At 55.1% G+C, this 14173-nt stretch overlaps 1 protein-coding gene across 1 annotated transcript in view; it reads left to right on the top strand.

Annotated features, from left to right (window-relative positions):
* LDLR (low density lipoprotein receptor) overlaps positions 1–14173 on the top strand; it is a 33485-nt gene that overhangs the window by 12988 nt on the left and 6324 nt on the right. The window contains exons 2-11 of the mRNA XM_015405379.1: positions 1409–1596; positions 2811–2933; positions 4814–5194; positions 6093–6207; positions 7321–7451; positions 9204–9323; positions 10491–10616; positions 12024–12195; positions 13283–13510; positions 14012–14130. Of these exons, the coding sequence (XP_015260865.1) occupies positions 1409–1596; positions 2811–2933; positions 4814–5194; positions 6093–6207; positions 7321–7451; positions 9204–9323; positions 10491–10616; positions 12024–12195; positions 13283–13510; positions 14012–14130 (1703 nt within the window). The remainder of the gene's footprint in view (positions 1–1408; positions 1597–2810; positions 2934–4813; positions 5195–6092; positions 6208–7320; positions 7452–9203; positions 9324–10490; positions 10617–12023; positions 12196–13282; positions 13511–14011; positions 14131–14173) is intronic.

Raw genomic sequence — 14173 nt, 5'->3', positions numbered from 1 at the left:
TGGGGAGGAGGAGAGGAGCCTTGTGCAAACAGGGTGACGCGCGCTGCTGCTGCCGGGGCTGCTCCTCCCGTGGGTCCGCCAGCCAGCCAGCCAGCCAGCGGTGGTCTGTGCGGGGGGGGGGGGGGGTTGGGGAGGAGGAGAGGAGCCTTGTGCAAACAGGGTGACGCGCGCTGCTGCTGCCGGGGCTGCTCCTCCCGTGGGTCCGCCAGCCAGCCAGCCAGCCAGCGGTGGTCTGTGCGGGGGGGGGGGGGGGGGGGGGGGGGAGAACAGGAGGTGCCCACAGAGAGCCCTGGACACTCTCCTTCCTTCCCACACTTGCCCTTGGGGAAGGAAGGCAGGCAGAGACATGGGCAGCAGCAGGACTTCAGCTGGACGGGCCTTTTAGGAGAGAGCTTTGGTGAATGTAGGTTGCAGATCAGGGGTGTCTTATGGGGGAAGGGTTATCCACTGCAGTGCTCTAGCGTGGAACTGTGTAGTCCTCTAAAGAGTTTTAGAAAGGAGGGTCAGAAGCGGTGGGCTCCCTCCCCCAGGGGCTTCTGTGTCGGTGGCTTTAGGGTCAGCCTTTTGCCAGCTACCCAACAGGGCTGAGTTAGAGGCGCTCTCAAAGAGTTCTCAAACCGTGGATTTGTCTGGTGATAATTAAGAGAAGGAATTAACATTAAAGCTGTTTGGGCAGCGTATTTTTGCAGGTTTGATGCCATACCCCCCAAAAATCATATTCTGACATAGCTGTAAAATTGATCTGAGATTCTCTCTTTTTAAAAAAGTTATGGCTTAAAAATCTATACTGTGTCATGCCTTCTAAAAATTGGACTAGTATTTATATCTGTTGTGAACAATGCACGTATTGGCAAAAGATCGCTTCTGCATAGAAAACTACTGTTAAATGAAGAACATAAGAGAAGTCAATGTTGGATCAGGCCAATGGCCGATCCAGTCCAATACCAGGGGCCATCAGGAGGTCCAGCAGTGGGGCCAGGACACTAGAAGCCCTCCCACTGTTGCCCCCCCCCCCAGCACCAAGAAGACAGAGCACCGCTTGCCCCAGAGTCCCTATCTATCCCTTGGGGCTAATAGCCACTGATGGACCTCTTTGGGTGAAGAAGGACTTCCTTTTGTCCGTTCTAACCTGACCGCTCAGCAGTTTCATGGAGTGCCCACGAGTTCTTGTACTGTGAGAAAGGGAGAAAAGTACCTCTCCCTACTTGCTCCATCCCTCGCGTAATCTGATAAACCTCGATCATGTCACCCCCACAGCTGTCGTTTCTCCAAGAATAAAGAGCCCCGAGCGCTTTAGCCTTTCTGCATAGGGAAAGTGTTCCAACCCTTTCATCATTCTAATTTAACTACCATAAAATTAAGAACGTAAGAGAGGAACTGAGTCTTCCCGACTGGTGATTTAAATCAGGTCCACTTCTGGCGTGAGGGGAGTGCTCAGGCGGGGGCTAAAGGTGTGGGCTTGCTGCCTCGCAGGTGTGGAGCAGTGTGAGCGGAAGGAGTTCCCGTGCGGGACTGGCGAGTGCATCCCTTACAAGTGGACCTGTGACGGCAAGGCGGAGTGCAAGGACGGCTCAGACGAGTCCCAGGAAGCCTGCAGTAAGTTGGTTGGATGAAGCCGCTCGGGAGGGGACCGTCCTTTCCCCGTGCCCATTGCCTGTGGCGGAACGGGTGACATCGGCGCGCACTCAGTGCGCCATCTGGTGGGGGAAAGCGGGCTGTTTCTCTCCGGCAGGAATGTCAGGAGCCTTCTGATCAGGTGCCCGGAGGAGACGTGAGCATTGTCAGGAAAAGGGGCATCGATTAGGTCAGTGAGGGAGACCTGAGGAGCGATGTGGACCTCTCCCAGTGCCAGTTCTCTGCCTCCCGCGTGCATCCAGGCACAAGGGGAGGCCTGCTAGAAAGACGGGGCCTGCCCTGCCCCAAGATAAAAGGGGCACCTGTCTTCAGAGACGTCGCGGTCTGGCTGCCGCGTGTGGCAGATGGCATGTTTGGCACAGTTTTGCATCGCAGGTTGCAGTGGCACCCTGAGAACAGGCCAGCTATTTCCTGCACAGGGCCTGGGGAGCAGAGCGGCAGGTTCCCAGTGGTGTCTTGGGTGGACCCTGTTGCCTCACTACTGCACGTTGTGCTAGGTCCTCGACATGGCGGAAGCCTCTTTTTTGGGGGGGGGGGGGTATTCTTCATATGTGCCTGTATGCGTGCACCTGGAAGTCATGGTGGCCTCTGGTGATGGACCCCTCCTGGGGCCCTGGCTGAACGAAGCCTGCCCCTGTCCTCCCGACTGCTGGTCTTCCAAGGAGGTCTCCCATCCCAGGGCTTGCCAGAGTTGACCCTGCTTAGCTGACGAGAATTCAGGGTGACCGGGCAGCAGTCTTCTTGACTCTAAGGAAGTAAAGCCAGGTACCAGGTCTTAAATGAAATAAATAAAGGCCGCTTTCTGAAGAGATCTGGGGTGCTCATGGCAACCTGCATTTTAAAAAAAGCCACAAGGCAAGTGGCAACTTAAAGGCTACCAGCACTTATTTCCATTTGAGTTTTTGGGAGTCACGCAGCTCATTGCCTCAGGCTGGCTGCCAGGGTCGGTTTTGCTTTTCCCCCATGGTGGGACTTCACGCTGCCTCTCCTCTCCGCCCAAGTCCCTTTCGTTGCTGCTTCACATTGACTTGCACAGAGGAGGGAGCTGGAGCAGCTAAAACCGCCCGGCGGGTGTCCTCCTGTGCGAGAGCGTTCTCTCATAGCACCGTACGCAAGGGTGCTGTTACGCAGTGGCGAGCCTGGGGCACGGCTTACCATTCAGTTTGTCTTCTCAGGGTCTGTGACTTGTGATCCGGGGCAGTTCAGCTGTGGTGGCCGCATAAATCGTTGCATTGATATGTCCTGGCGGTGTGACTCACAAGCGGATTGCGAAAATGGATCCGATGAAGAGAACTGTCGTAAGTTGGAAGGGCTGTGCTACTCTCTTAAGTGGAGGGTTGGGGGTCTTTTTGACGGGGGTAGGGGGATGCCGGTGGGACCAGGCGCCTGAATGCCGCTTCTGCATCCACGTGTGCATTCAGAGTCCAGAGTTGAGGCCTCATGGTATCACAGCCCCATGATATTTGGGATGCTTCCCAACTCTTATACGTGACGCTAAATTGGCTGTAATGGAATTGACATTTGTCGTTTCCCCACCCATGTGACTAGTGGTCTGATTGGCACTCAAGAATGCGTGTCTTCCGTCTTCCGCCTGAAGAAATCTGTTGGAAAGCACATAGAATCTCGAGTTGGAAGGGGCCATACAGACCATCTAGCAGCCCAACCCCCTGCCCAGTGCAGGACCAGCAGGATTGCAGAGCTTTATATTGCTAGTTAGTGCCGTAAAATCTAACTTCCTTCTCGTCCTAGTCCAGTCAGTGAGTGTAATGACTCTGCTTGCCATGAACATGCAGGATCTGATCATTTCAGTGTTGCTTAGTGGAATCTGGACCCCCTGGTTGTAAACAATGTATGGCTCGGGGAAGAAGTCGCCACCACGTTCTTTCTGGTGTGTCCGAAGAAACTGGTGCAAACTGGAACCGTAAAAAGAGTCATGCGTTTTAGTGGCCCTTGAGGTCGTGGCAGGTGCACTGGTGGGGGCTCCCGTGTCCCAAGCCGTGGGTGCACCTGGTGAAGAGTCTCCTGGGGCCGCCTTCTTGCTCAGAGTCCTGCAGCTTCCATACACCTTTTGGCGGGACACTTTGGTCCTCATCCCCATGGGAGGTGACGCTGAGGAGCGTGCCGTTGCGGAGGCTGGCGTTGGTTCCTTGGGGCTCTTTCTCCCCCCCTCCCACCTTGTTGTGGATTCCTTTAGCTGCATGCTGAATGTGGGGGGGGGGGGTTTTCTCACAAAAATAACAATTGGAAAATTCCCTGGAAAGTCACCATTGCCTCCAATGCGGTGTGATCGGCTTTAGCGTGTTTATTCTGACTTACTTTTTAGAAGCATCTCATTTTTTATGTCCCAGTAGCGACAAATACTTGAACTGAAATACGTAACGAGGGGGAAAAGCAAATCAAGTACTGTTTTAACGTTTTAAAACCAGTCAAATCCTTATGTCTAGGACAACATAGTGTGTGCTTGATTAAATTTAAGCAGAAAGTGGAAGGCCGGGAGAGCGGCCGACCCGGGAATGGCAGGCCAGCCAAAGCACGCGGGGGGGGGGGGGCAAAAGGGCCTCCTGGGCGGCTCCGGGACCCTCTGCCCGTCCACTCACCTCAGCCGTGAAGGTCGTGAGGGCGCCTCTTTATTTGCCTGACTAGTTAGATTCAGGGCGGGTTAGTGATTATAATCTCCCTTCTACCTTATGAGACGAGACACACACATAAGAATTTTATCTTTGGTTTTGATGGGATGTGCACAGCTCGGGATGTGCACACCTTTCTTACACGTCCAGGGAAATGCTGATGGCCACTTTGGGATCAGGAAGCAATTTTCCTCCAGGCCAGTTTGGCCTCGGGGGATCCTGGAGGCCCCCCCCCCTTTTTTTTCTGGGCACGGAGCGGGGGGGGGGTTTCCCTCTGGGCTCCTGGTCACCGTGAATTTCCTGCAATGTACTCAGGGGGGTTGGAGTGGATGACCTTGGAGGGCCCTTCCAACGCTATGGTTCTATGGAGGTATATGTATGACTGGGGCTGGTCTTTTTTTAAAAAAAATGGACTTTATGGGGACTTTGATTTTTATTTGTGGTTAATGGACAAAACTGGAAAATTTCCCACAGAAAACTAAATCCCTGGACGATGTTCTGGTGTACTCTGGCTGGAAGCTGTAATCGTGGGTGTTTTTTTTTTGGTACAGCCCCTAAGAGCTGTGCGGCCAGTGAATTCCGGTGCCAGAACGGGAATTGTATCGCCACGGATTTTGTCTGTGATCAAGACGACGACTGCGGGGATGGGAGTGACGAAGCCCGCTGCCCCGCCCCCGCCTGCCACCCGGAAATGTTTATGTGCAACAACTCCGACTGCATCCCGAAGCTCTGGGCCTGCGACAAAGACGAAGACTGCAAGGACGGGTCGGACGAGTGGCCGGAGCACTGCGGAGCCCCGGGAGAGGCCCAGAAAACCCCCAGCCCCTGCTCTCCGCTGGAATTCCGCTGTGGGAGCGGAGAGTGCATTCACCAGCGCTGGAAGTGCGACGGTGGCTTCGACTGCCGGGATAAATCAGACGAGGCAGACTGTGGTACGCTCGGGGGAGTGGGGAGAGTGGGAGGGGAGGCGTGGCGGTTGTGTAGCAAGAGTGGGGCTCAAGTCCGTCTTCTCTTTGAGGCTGATAATAATCATAAGAACATCAGAGAAGCCAGTGTTGGATCAGGCCAGTGGCCCCTCCAGTCCGACACTCCTGTGTCACACAGTGGCCAAAAATACCAGGTGCCACCAGGAGGTCCAGCAGTGGGGCCAGGACACCAGGAGCCCTCCCACTGTTGCTCCTGACCCCAAGCTCCCAGAATACAGAGCATCCCTTGCCCCAGACCGAGAGTTCCTATCTAGGCCTTGTGGCTCCTAGCCACTGGTGGACCTCTGCTCCTTATGCTTATCTAATTCCCTTTTGAAGCCGTCCATGCTTGTAGCCGCCACCACCTCCTGTGGCAGTGAATTCCATGTGTGCATCACTCTTTGGGTGAAGAAGGACTTCCTTTTATCCGTTCTAAGTGGACTGCTCAGCCATTTCATGGAGTGCCCACATGGTGTTCTTGTACTGCGAGAAAGGGAGAAAAGTCCTTTTCCCTACCTGCTCCATCCCATGCATAATCTTATGAAGCTCGATCATGTCACCCCTCAGCCGTCGTTTCTCCAAGCTAAAGAGCTCCAAGTGCTTCAGCCTTTCTCCACCAGGAAAGTGTTCCAACCCTTTTGTCATTCGAGTAGCCCTTTTCCTGGCACTGTGTGTGTGTGTGGGGGGGCCTAGCTCCTTCCAGGAGCATCCCCTTGGGCCTCTCTGTCCCACTCTGAGCGTGAATCAAGGGAAGCCGTGTGTCGCCCTGGGATTTGGCCTTCGGGTGAGTGTTCAGCCCTGGTGGCTCCCTCTGTCTGTGCGTCTGTCTGTCTCTCTCTCTGAAGAGTCTCGTCTTTCTCCGCAGTGAGAGCCACGTGCCGCCCAGATGAGTTTCGCTGCGATGACGGGACCTGCATCCACGGGAGCCGGCAGTGCAACAAGGAGAACGACTGCAAAGACCTGAGCGACGAGGTCGGCTGGCCAGCCCTCTTTTTCCTTTTTAGAATTCTTTTAAGTTTTCCTTATTATAATAACAAAATAAAGTCAACAGCAGTAAGTTAAAACCTACGAGCACAGTCGAGGCATGTTGCTGGCCCTGGCAAGCACTGGGATGGGAGGACCTCCAAGCAATACCAGGGCTGGGACGCAGAGGCAGGCAATCCCCAGGCACCTCTCTGGAAAACGTCCCAGGCCCCCCACTAGGGTTTTTTTAAATAAGAGTATCCTGGTTTATCTAACTAATATATTTAAAGTTGTGGAGATATTAGTCCCTAAATATTTCCAGGATATGGGATTCCATTTAAATTGGTACTGTGTTTTAGTATACTCTGGTGTATTCTGTGCTGCCTTCAGCGGTATTAATTCTGATTTGGCATTGTTTATTTGGAAACCTGATAATTCCCCATAGTGTTTATGAAATATTCATTATAACTGGGATATGGTAGAGGTACAATTGGGTCTGAAATTGTTCATCAGACGCTTTCTCTGCATCCAGAGAGAGAAGAACTGCCCCCTTGTCCACCTATTAAGAGTTCGACGTATGTCTAAATATCAGCTGTTTGACATTTCGGGATGAGACCAGTTTGGTCTTCCTTGGTATGATGGTGGATGGATTTGCTAATCCTGGCTTCTGAGAGCACAGTCAATATTTTTGCATCTCGATTTGGAAGGGGGGAATTGGATGGTAAGAAGCTGATAAAGTTGTATCTCCGCCCTTTTTTGGCAGAAGAATTATGCTGGCTTCTTTCCATATTTGTGGGACTATACTTTTTTGCATGATCTCATTGAGTGTAGTTGCTAAAGGTTTAGCTAAGTGGTCTTTAAACCCGAGTCTTCCAGGTGTTTTATTGCATTTGAGGGTTTTTATTGTGGTTTTCATCTCCTCCTCATGGATTGGGGCATCTAAATTTTCCTTGTGCTCTATTTCTAGTTTATGTTTAGTATGCGTCAACAAGAATTGTCTGATACCTAGTACGCTAGGATTAGGGTTACATGTGTTTTACATTAAAGCCTTCTCTGCCCTGAGCAGAATTCACAGGAATGCAAAGTGGTCCACAGTGTGACGCTGAATGAAGGACTTCCTCTTGCTTTCTTGTCACAGTGACCACCTGTGAAGGAGCCCGCTCGTTCAAATGCCATTCGGGAGAGTGCATCTCCATGGACAAGGTCTGCGACTTGCAGAGGGACTGCAGCGACTGGTCGGACGAGCCCGTCAAGGAGTGCCGTAAGGATCAAATCTCCTGTCCTCCTGCTCGTGTGCCGCTTTGCTCACGCGAAGCGTCATCATGGGGTTCGGGGGTTCTGGGCCTGCTAGCTAGAGCCTTCCGCTGCCTCTCAGTGCCCTGCGGGCCTGCGGTAGTGGTGGGGGACGGGTTGTATGCTGCGGCCTTCCTCAGTCCGAGTGAGTCATCCCGGGGGGGGGGGGAATAGCCGGAATGGGAACCGGGGAGTTGCAGTGAGCTCCTGGGTGCGAGGGGGTTAGAGGCTCTGTGTTCTTTCACGTCAGAAGAATCACCGGTATGGAAAGCAGGGCTGAAGTCTAGTGGCCAAGAAGAGCCTGAGCTGTGAATCCTTAAGTTGCTTGGATGAAGAATTTGTCTTCCTGGCGACTCTGAGGGGGGGGGGAGCCCCTGGCTCTTAATGGCACTCAAGGGAGCCCTCAGCCAGCCCCCCACCGCCCCCCCACCCCAGCCAGCACGGCCTTTGCACTTCCTAGGGAAGTTTCCCGTCAAGAAGGGAAATCTCATAGGAGTTTGCCAGGCAGGGTTGCCTTGAAAGAACAACTCGGCTACTTCTGACGATCCCAAGTAATCTCTAATTCTAGAAAAATAGTCCTGCTGCTGGTGGTGGTGGGGGGATTCTGATCGGGTGGGGAAAGGATAAGCAGTAATTGAAGTGCAGGATGGAGACAAAAGCATTTATCTGAGGAACCTTTACAACAACACCGTGAGGTAGGCTAGCACTGCCCCTAATCCCTGGGTTGGGTGGCCATGGACTGTAGGGTTTTCTCCCCCCCCCCCCCCCAAGAACGTTTTTCCAGAAAGGAGGAGGAAATAACGCCCCGGCACAGACTTGGCCTTTTAGAAATAAGAGCTGAGGAGTCTGTGCAGGACTTCAGGAGGACCCAAATCCCCTGTGTGTAAGAGACACCCCCCATCCCCCACCCCCCAAAGAAGACAGGAGAGGGGGTGGTTGTGTTGTTTTTTTTAACTTCTGTTTGGCCTCTGTGGGAACCAGGGTCCTGGACTCGGGTGTGTGTGTGTGTGTGTGTGTGTTTGGTCCGGCCCAGCTACACATCTGTCCTGCACTGAGACAGCTGTTTCTGGGACTCAGAACAACTCATGATGGGGAATTAAAAACATGGCACACTTGATTCCTGTTCTGCACACGCAACACACACCAGGCTCCCCTGCCAAGCCTCGTGGGGTGTGAAGCCCCTTGGGCAGGGGGCAGGTTCCTTGCAAGCTCCCTGCACTTGGGGGGGGGGGTCGCTGCCAGCCAGTTCAGTGCGGTTAGCTGTGATTTTGTGGGGCAGGACCTAGGAATGTTGCAGGGTGGGTGAGAGATTATTCTGATGGGGCCTCTTGGTTGTTGTTTTTTTAAGTGCTTGCACATGTGTGTGTTTTGTGTGCCTGCCTGGAAGTCACGGTTGACTTCTGGTGACCCCTATGGGGGTGGGGGGTGGCCACTTTTTGGAAAGGTGGCTTGATTAGCCAGCCTCCGTGTTGTTGTCCTGCCTCTGGTAAAATGCCTCTCGGAGGCCGCCCTTCCACGGACTTGCCGGAGTCGGCCCTGCCTAGCTTCTGAGGTCTGATGGGATCAAGGGGGGGGGGGTTTTGCCCGGGCTGCATCCAGGTCAGGTCAGGTCAGGGCGTGTGTGTGTGTGGGGGGGGGCTTAGGGTAGTTCACGAGCACGGTCGACCGTGACGAGGGGTCCCTTCAGCGGCCCGTGCTGTGTTGTTGTGCCTCCTTGCAGGAACCAACGAGTGCCTGGCCGACAAGGGGGGTTGTTCTCACATCTGCAATGACCTGAAGATTGGGTACGAATGTTTGTGTCCGGAGGGCTTCCAGCTCGTGGATCAAAGGAGATGCGAAGGTAGGTTGTGGGGCTGGTCTTTCTCCCGTGTCCGTTTTGACCGAGTGTTTCACGGGTCGCTCCCGCGTCTGGTACCTGCGGCAAGAATGTAACGAGGTGGGCTGAAGCCCGGGGCAAAAGGCCGAGGGGCGGCCAGCCGGTGGCGGAGCCGCTCGCGGGCTGAGCAGTCAGCCTGGCCTGGGTGTGTGTGTCTCTGTGTGTGTGCCGATGGGTCCTGTGCCTGGGGACCCGGGGTCTCCTCCGTGGGCCAGGTGGTGCCTCTCGGCAGTCTCCCCTGGCGCTTCAGGCAGCTGCAGTGGACAGGGCGGCTCGCCCCCGAGGCCTTCCGTGCCTTTGGGGCTGGGGGCCCCCCCAGGTCCTGACGGGACCGCCTCCTCCCACCCTGCCCAGCCCAGGGTCTTACTCTCCCAGGCCCCCCCTGCAGGGGTGGGGTGGGGACGACACCCAAAACGCCATTTTCCAAAATGCTCTCCCCCACAAGGCCTGCCCTGGGGCCTGCCGTTATTACTTCATGGCCTCTGTTTGTACTTTGTAAGCGGCCTCAAGTAATTTCTGAGGCAGCAGCCTATGAATTTCTGAAATAAAGCAGCCTCTGGAAAGCAACGGTGGCTGGAGTGGTCTCTGAGCCAGATAGGAGAGCAACACGTTCAGGGTTGATGAGGGAGTGTACGTGACATTCCCCTGTCGGTCTGTCAAGGCCAGCAGTGTTTTTTTGGGGGGGTCTCTCTCGGGTGGAGGCCTCTGGCCGCGCTGGCTGCCGCCTGGGAGCTTCTCCATGCCGAGTGGGTTCCCTGCCAGGGCCCACCTCCTGAGACCGACTTCTCAAAGGAGAGGGAGGGCGGACGCTACGTGAGGGAGGGGGAGGGCGCGGCGGCCATTGGTATAAAACCTGGGTGGCAAAATCTGCTGCAAAGCCAGATGGGGACGTTGCCGTCTCCTCTTGGATGTCCTCATGGGAAGAATTAGATTGCAGACAAGTTGCACGGTTAATCCTTGGAACAAAACAGAGTTGTGGGAGAGTCCATTCCCACAACCTCAATTGTCCCAAGAACTACTTAATCAGGTGCAAAGTAACACGATCGCCCCAGCCTTGATGCCTGTAGCCAAAACTGTATAAATCCGGAAGGAAGCGACAGGCGTGAATGTAGCATGATCTTGGGTTTGTAGATATTGATGAATGCCTGAGCCCCGACTCCTGCAGCCAAATCTGTATCAATCTGGAAGGAAGCTACAAGTGTGAATGTAACAAAGGCTATCAGATCGACCCCGCCACCAAGACTTGCAAAGCGGTCGGTAAGTTCGGGGTTTTTTTTTTTGTGCTGCCGTGTGCTGTGGCAGGCTTTGGGGTCCGTGGCTGCTCTGCCAATGGGGAAGGTGGGCGAGGGTCTTGATTTCTCCCCTGCTTGCTGTTGGAGACGAGAGAGGACTGCTGGCGTGCAGCCTCTGTTGCAAGACCTCTTCCCAAGAAAGCCTTGGCCCCTCACACAAACCGGGTGTTTGCTTGAGAAAACTTGTGATTCTGGTTTGGGCTGGATAGAATTTATTTTCAGCACTGCTGCACCAGGCATGGTCCCTCCTGTCAGTCTGAGCTGGTGGGCCTGTCTTCTGTGCCACACAGATGGCCACACAGATATTCTGCCGCTTCCTTTTGGGATGTGATTCCCCCCCCCCCCTTCCTTATGCCAAGTGGTCAGACTCGACTTTGCGTCCCTTCCTTTCCTCCCTATTTCCTGCGTGTTGTTAGATCTCGGGGTGTTATTCTTAAACCATAAGCTGCCTTGAGTGCATTGATAAATACAGGACTGTAATAAGTAGGTGTTTAATTTACAGCATTTAAATGCGGCCTTTTTCAAGAAGACTCAAGACGTATCACAAACTATACAAAGCCAGTAAATTAAAAAATGAAATATTGCAAGCTTTTGGTCTTTCTAGCTCAGTTGTTCTTGATGGTTAAAATCCTAAATTAAGAGTTAAAACCCTAAGTCTGGAATCTCGAATTCAGTGCAGATAAAGCAATAATACCAAACAGCCGAGGACGGCGTAACTTGGTGTGTCTCAGGCGCAACTTCTGAGCACAGTTCCTGGTAACAAGTAATCCCGAGTACATAAAAGCTCTCGGGTGCAGGCGGTAGTGGCTAGTGTGTACATTGTGTGTGTGTGCGTGGGGGGGGGCAGGGGGCCTGAAGGGTGCAGTTGAGGGTCCTCTTGAGCCGCCTGGGCTTTGCAGCCTGGTGCCTCTTCTGTGATCTCAGGCATCTGAGGATCCGTTGGTGCCCCCCCCCCCAGCGCTCCACCTTTTCACTCCCTTCCTGTGCGCAGTCCTCCTCCCCACAGAGTGTGGCGCAGGCTGCCTGCCCGTGTCTCCAGCCCGCCTTCTGGCCCTCGCTGCCCTTCCGCCTGGGGGGAGCCCTTGGGCGGCCTCCCTGTCTCTGTCTTCTCAAGTCAGTGCCTGTAAATGGGGGCATCACGTAGGGGTGAGGAGAAATTTTGTCTGATGCAAGGCTAGGAAAAAGGAGCCCACTTGGCCCTGAACGGTGGGAAGGTCAAGTGTGTGGGGGGGGTGGCGTATTGGACCTTTTGGTGCTGGGGATTCGGACCCAAAGTGTGCTGGTCTCCCCCGTAGCCCGGGAGAACGCGTTGGCAGGTGCTGCTGCCGTGAGTTCCCAACGCCCCTCTCTCCTCGTTCTGCCCCCTTTCCAGGCACGATCGCATACCTCTTCTTCACCAACCGCCACGAAGTCCGGAAGATGACCCTGGACCGCAGCGAGTACACCAGCCTGATCCCCCACCTCAAGCACGCGGTGGCCTTGGATATGGAGATTGCCAGAAACGTCGTCTACTGGTCTGACCTCTCTCAGAAGAGAATATACAGGCAAGGGGGCTGTGGTGTCTGTGCCGCGAGTGTTGACAGTGGGGTGTCAAAGGGGCAAGTAAACCCCTTTCGTGCCCAGGATGCGGCGGGCCGGGGGGGGGGGCAGCTGGGTGGGGAACGTTTGTGGTTTGGGCCTCCGGTGGAACCGTGTGTCAGTTGATGATGCAGGGAAGGAAGGTGATGGGGGATGTCCCCACTCAGCACATTTGTGGGAAAGGGGTGTGTGTGTGTTTGGGGGGGGGGTAGATGTGTCCTCGTGTGCCATTCCATAGCACAGCCACAATAAGAGGGTAAATTCAAGCAGTGTAAATGGGCCTCTGAATTCAAAGTGGCTTTTTACAAACAACTGACCTTTGTTTGGAAAAAAAGGTTATGCTGCCTCTACGGGGTACCTGCTGAAGGCACCTTAAGGAATAAGGCATAATAAAAAGTACAATGAAATCTGACAATTAAAAACCCAGCCAAGTGCATAAAAACTGCAGAAAACAAATGAGTGCCTTAAAAGGAGAGTCAAAACAGTTCTCAGGCTTAAAAAAAAAGGTGCTTAGAAGATCAGCCTTTTTAGTTAAAAGCCTGGGTGAAACGGAGCATCGAGAGAGAGAGAGAGAGAGAGAGAGAGAGAGCCGTGTAGGTACCAGGCAAGCCACAAGGGGCCATCACTTCCACTGGTGGCCACCCCTGAGAAAGTCCTGCCTCTGGTTGACACCCACCCCTCCTCCTCCTCCTCCGCAGGGTGGGAGCCCAGGGGACCTGCAGGTCTTCGCTGACCTGGGTCTCCATTTGTGCAGTAGGAATTGGGGGTGGGGGGTGGGTGGGAAGGCCCCGTCTCAAGTGCGTGATGATGGGGTGAACCCCCCCCCCAAGCTGGCCACGGAGGAGGCTTTTCTGCAAACGGGCTGCTGTGCGGAACCTGGCCCAGTCGCTCTGGCTGGTTCCTGGTCCTCTGCCGGAGTAGCGACTCCTGCCCCTCGGTGCTGTGAGGGGTGGGTGGGGAGCGGAGCTCTCTGCTGCAGGGATATGGGGCACGGCCCCCCTTCCTTCCTTCCTTCCCATTGGGGCTCACGGCCTGCCCGTCTTCCCCCACCAGCACCCCGATCGACACGGCCGGCAACGACTCCCATCATTCCACTGTGATCGGCAGCGGCCTTCAGAATCCAGACGGCATTGCGGTCGACTGGGTGCACGGCCTCCTGTACTGGACCGACTCCCACCTGGGCACCGTCTCCGTGGCCAGCACCGAGGGCCAGAAAAGGAAGACCCTGATCAAGGAGGAGGGGGCCAAGCCCCGGGCCATCGTGGTGGATCCGGCGCACGGGTGGGTGCGGGTGAAGAGTTCCCCACACCCGCGGGTGAAGAGTTCCCCACACCCGCGGGTGAAGAGTTCCCCACACCCGCGGGTGAAGAGTTCCCCACACCCGCGGGTGAAGAGTTCCCCACACCCGCGGGTGAAGAGTTCCCCACACCCGCGGGTGAAGAGTTCCCCACACCCGCGGGTGAAGAGTTCCCCACACCCGCGGGTGAAGAGTTCCCCACACCCGCGGGTGAAGAGTTCCCCACACCCGCGGGTGAAGAGTTCCCCACACCCGCGGGTGAAGAGTTCCCCACACCCGCGGGTGAAGAGTTCCCCACACCCGCGGGTGAAGAGTTCCCCACACCCGCGGGTGAAGAGTTCCCCACACCCGCGGGTGAAGAGTTCCCGTCCCCACTTCCCGGGGGCGGGGGGGAGGGGGAAGCAGTTTTGGGTGGTCACAGGAACGGGTGTTGATTTTTTCCCTCCTTCCTTTCCTTTCCTTTCCCTCTTTTCCTCGCCTGCCAGATTCATGTACTGGACTGACTGGGGGTCGTCTGCGAAGATTGCCAAGAGTGGCCTGAACGGAGTGGACAGCTTTGCCCTGGTGAAGGCGGGCATTCAGTGGCCCAACGGGATCACCCTGGGTAAGGGGGGGGGCGTGGCCAGCAGCAGCGGAGGGGGGGGAGG

The sequence above is a fragment of the Gekko japonicus genome, unplaced genomic scaffold (assembly GCF_001447785.1).
Source record: "Gekko japonicus isolate JY-2015 unplaced genomic scaffold, Gekko_japonicus_V1.1 scaffold1211, whole genome shotgun sequence".
In the NCBI taxonomy this organism is placed as follows: domain Eukaryota; kingdom Metazoa; phylum Chordata; class Lepidosauria; order Squamata; family Gekkonidae; genus Gekko; species Gekko japonicus.
The sequence above is the reverse complement of the archived record's forward strand: the minus strand, read 5'-3'. Positions and strand labels throughout refer to the sequence as shown.